This window comes from Lissotriton vulgaris, chromosome 7 (assembly GCF_964263255.1).
Source record: "Lissotriton vulgaris chromosome 7, aLisVul1.2, whole genome shotgun sequence".
In the NCBI taxonomy this organism is placed as follows: domain Eukaryota; kingdom Metazoa; phylum Chordata; class Amphibia; order Caudata; family Salamandridae; genus Lissotriton; species Lissotriton vulgaris.
The window spans coordinates 70,505,054-70,508,229 of record NC_141695.1 but is presented as its reverse complement, the minus strand read 5'-3'; the positions used below and the strand labels follow the sequence as shown (position 1 = coordinate 70,508,229).

At 41.6% G+C, this 3,176-nt stretch overlaps 1 protein-coding gene across 1 annotated transcript; it reads right to left on the bottom strand.

Annotated features, from left to right (window-relative positions):
* Positions 1–1,442: 1,442 nt before the first annotated feature.
* On the bottom strand, positions 1,443–2,369 carry LOC147700771 (olfactory receptor 6Y1-like). The gene has a single exon (XM_086928478.1). The coding sequence runs from the start codon at positions 2,367–2,369 to the stop codon at positions 1,443–1,445; it is 927 nt and encodes a 308-aa protein (XP_086784604.1).
* Positions 2,370–3,176: the final 807 nt, after the last annotated feature.

Sequence of the window (3,176 nt, the reverse complement as noted above, 5' to 3'; positions counted from 1 at the left end):
CTGAGGGTAATCAATGCATGCTGTGCAAAGAGACAGGCTGGTGGCGACTTGTGCAAATTGACGTGTGAGTGGTGCGGTCTCAGTGTGAACAGGCCTGTTCAGTTACAAAATAACAGGACTTGAAAGGCACCATTTGGGGTCGGAAACTCACTGAAGCTGGGTCCCAGAACTGGCTGGGAAGGTTTTTATGTCCCTGAGGCTTAGATCTGGAGACCAGCAGACTACCCCTTTGAGTCCCTCTGGGGTCCTGGGTTCAAGATGAAGTTGCAAGTCAAGTTCTTCCACCCCAGGCAAGAGGGCAGCAGGTCAACACAACAAGGCAGCAGTTCCTTCAGAGCAGTTTTACATCAGAGCGGCAGTCTTTGTAGCAGCACAGCAGTTCTTCTTCCTGGCAGAGTATCCACAAGTCCAGATGTGTACTGAAAAGTTTGTGTCTAAGGTCCTTTTTTATACCCAACTGTGTCTTTGAACAGGGTAGAAGCTTCTAGAGGCATGCCTCCGAAGTACATAGATGCCCTGTCTTCCTGATACCGAATACAGACTAACTACCCGGGATTTACAGACCTTTGTGTGGAGACAGGACACAGTCTATTCAAGTGATGGCCCACCCAGCCACACCTAAGCTCCCTATTGTGTGTGGCAGTCTGGGAGACATACACAAATCTTAACTGTCAGCTACACTCAGTCGTGTGACCAGAGGCAGCCAACAGGCACTACATTTTGAAGGCAAGAAAATGCAGACTGTCCAAAAGTGGCATTTTCAGAATTGCAATTTAAAATCTGCCTTCATCATGCATTAGGATTTTAAATTGTGTTTTTCAGAGAAACCAAACATGCACTAGTTATCTCTTTTCATTTGAAAATTGGATTCAAATGTAACAAGGGAACTCCAGTGTTATACTATTGGAGAGCTAGGCCTTGCAAGAGTAAAAATAATAATTTAGGAGTTTTTCAAAACCAGGACATGTAAACTAAAAGTACATGTCCTCTTTTTTAAATCAATTACCCAGTCCTTCTGGTTGTCCATGGCCTACCCTCGGGGTTACTTATATGTACTAAAATTAAAGGTTTGACCCCGGCAAAGGGTTTACTATGTCTGGTTTAAATGGCAGTTTAAACTGCGCAAACAGACAATGCAAAGTCTGTCCAGCGACATATTTAAAATGTTACTTAAGTGAGCGGCACAATCAGTGCTGCAGGCTACAAGTAGCATTTAATTTACAGGCCCTGGGCACACGTAGTGCCACTTTACCAGCAGTGGCATACCTAGGGCTTCTGACATCCAGAGCCATTACTTTACTTAGAGGCGCGTCCTACACATAAGAGAAAGAAGAAGAGAAAAATGAAATACAAGCCATGTACCATTGCAGACCTTTGATTATTTTATCTGCGTTCTCGTCTTTTAAACAAATGTGACATTTAAACAGTATAATTCTTGCCGTTTATGCTTTATTTTTTGTCCTCTTCAGGGCATTTTTAAATTCTTTGTTTTTCAGGCTGTAAATGATGGGGTTACACAGCGGAGTAACAGTGGTGTATGACAGTGAAACTATCTTATTGTAGTTCATCGAATATGTTGAGGATGGTCTTAGATACGTAGAACACACAGACCCATAGAACAAGATAACAACAGTTAAATGGGAACTGCATGTGGAGAAAGCCTTTTGTCTCTGCTGCATTGACTGGAGTTTTAGTATGGCTGAGATGATGCTGATGTAAGATGTGATGATTAAAAGAAATGACATCAATGCCACTGTAGCCCCAAGAAAATAGCTCAATGCCTCAATATTGATAGTGCTGGTACAGGAAAGCTTCAGCAGGGCTGTCACATCACAGAAGAAGTGGTTGATTTCATGTGATGCGCAGAAGGAAAGCCCAGAAATGAGTACTGTGTGTGGAATTACATCCATGAGACCAAGTACCCAGCTTCCAGCTGCAAGTCGAAAACACACATCCTTATTCATGATTGTTGTGTAACGTAAGGGATTGCAAATGGCCACATATCGATCATATGCCATGACTGCAAGTAGAATGAATTCTAATGTCACCATTGCCATGAAAAAATATACCTGCAGGATGCACTCAGAGAAGGAAATGTAGGTTTTATGTTCAAAGAAGTTGGCCAGCATCTGAGGGAAAATGATCGAGGTGTATATAATATCAATAAAAGACAAATTTGTGAGGAAAAAATACATTGGAGTATGTAGATGTAAAGTACCATATATTATTGCCAGTATAAGAAGGTTTCCCATTAGCGTTGTTGTGTAAATCAGAACAAATGCAACAAAAAGAGGAAGTTGCATCTTTGGATGATCCGAAAAGACCAATAGGAGAAAGCCTTCTGCACTGGTCACATTGGCTGCTTGCATTTCTCCAGTGATTCGCCAGGCTGAGATTAGAAGATACTGTGGCAATAAAAGAACAATGAGAATATAAAGGATGTTACAAGATGTGAGGTGAGGCCAGAAATGTGGGCCATTCAATATGTTTTACAAAAGGAAATGCATACCGGAAAATTATAACATTTCTCCTAGTGGCTAGGCTCACTAACAGTGTCAACTATTTGAGTTACTCTCTTAATGTAACTCTGTGGTAAGCTATCTTTATTTATCAGAGCAAAGGTCATAAGAATGTGTTCACCCATACATTCATGAATTAATTCATTCACAAACAAACCCCCCTCCCCCCCCCCCCCGCCGAGTATCATTAAAGACACTCCGTGGTCCATAATGACCCACTTTGAGATTCTGTCAGATTCTGACTAGCTTGTGCTAGAAAATTCACAGTTCTCCTCATGACCTCTGCCCGTCAGCATTGATGAAGGAACATTATTAATCATGCATTAGGTTATTTTGTTCATTGACAGCTGCTGCATAGGTGGCACTAGGGTGTAGACCCACCAACAACAGCACAGAGAGAGAACATGTTCTTTGCAGTTTGATTCGTGCAGCTTAAAGGAAAACAAACAAGGTGCAAGATCTGTCATTTTGTCAGTTTACATGTTTTAGGATTATATGTCTTCTGACAGCACAGATTACACACGTCATAAACACAATGATGGCTACAGCAGGAATCCATGTATTGATCATGTTATTCCCATTTACACATTCATAGGCAAGAGGAGAATAGTCAGTGCAGCACAGGCATGTTAAAAATAATATCATACCTAGACAGTG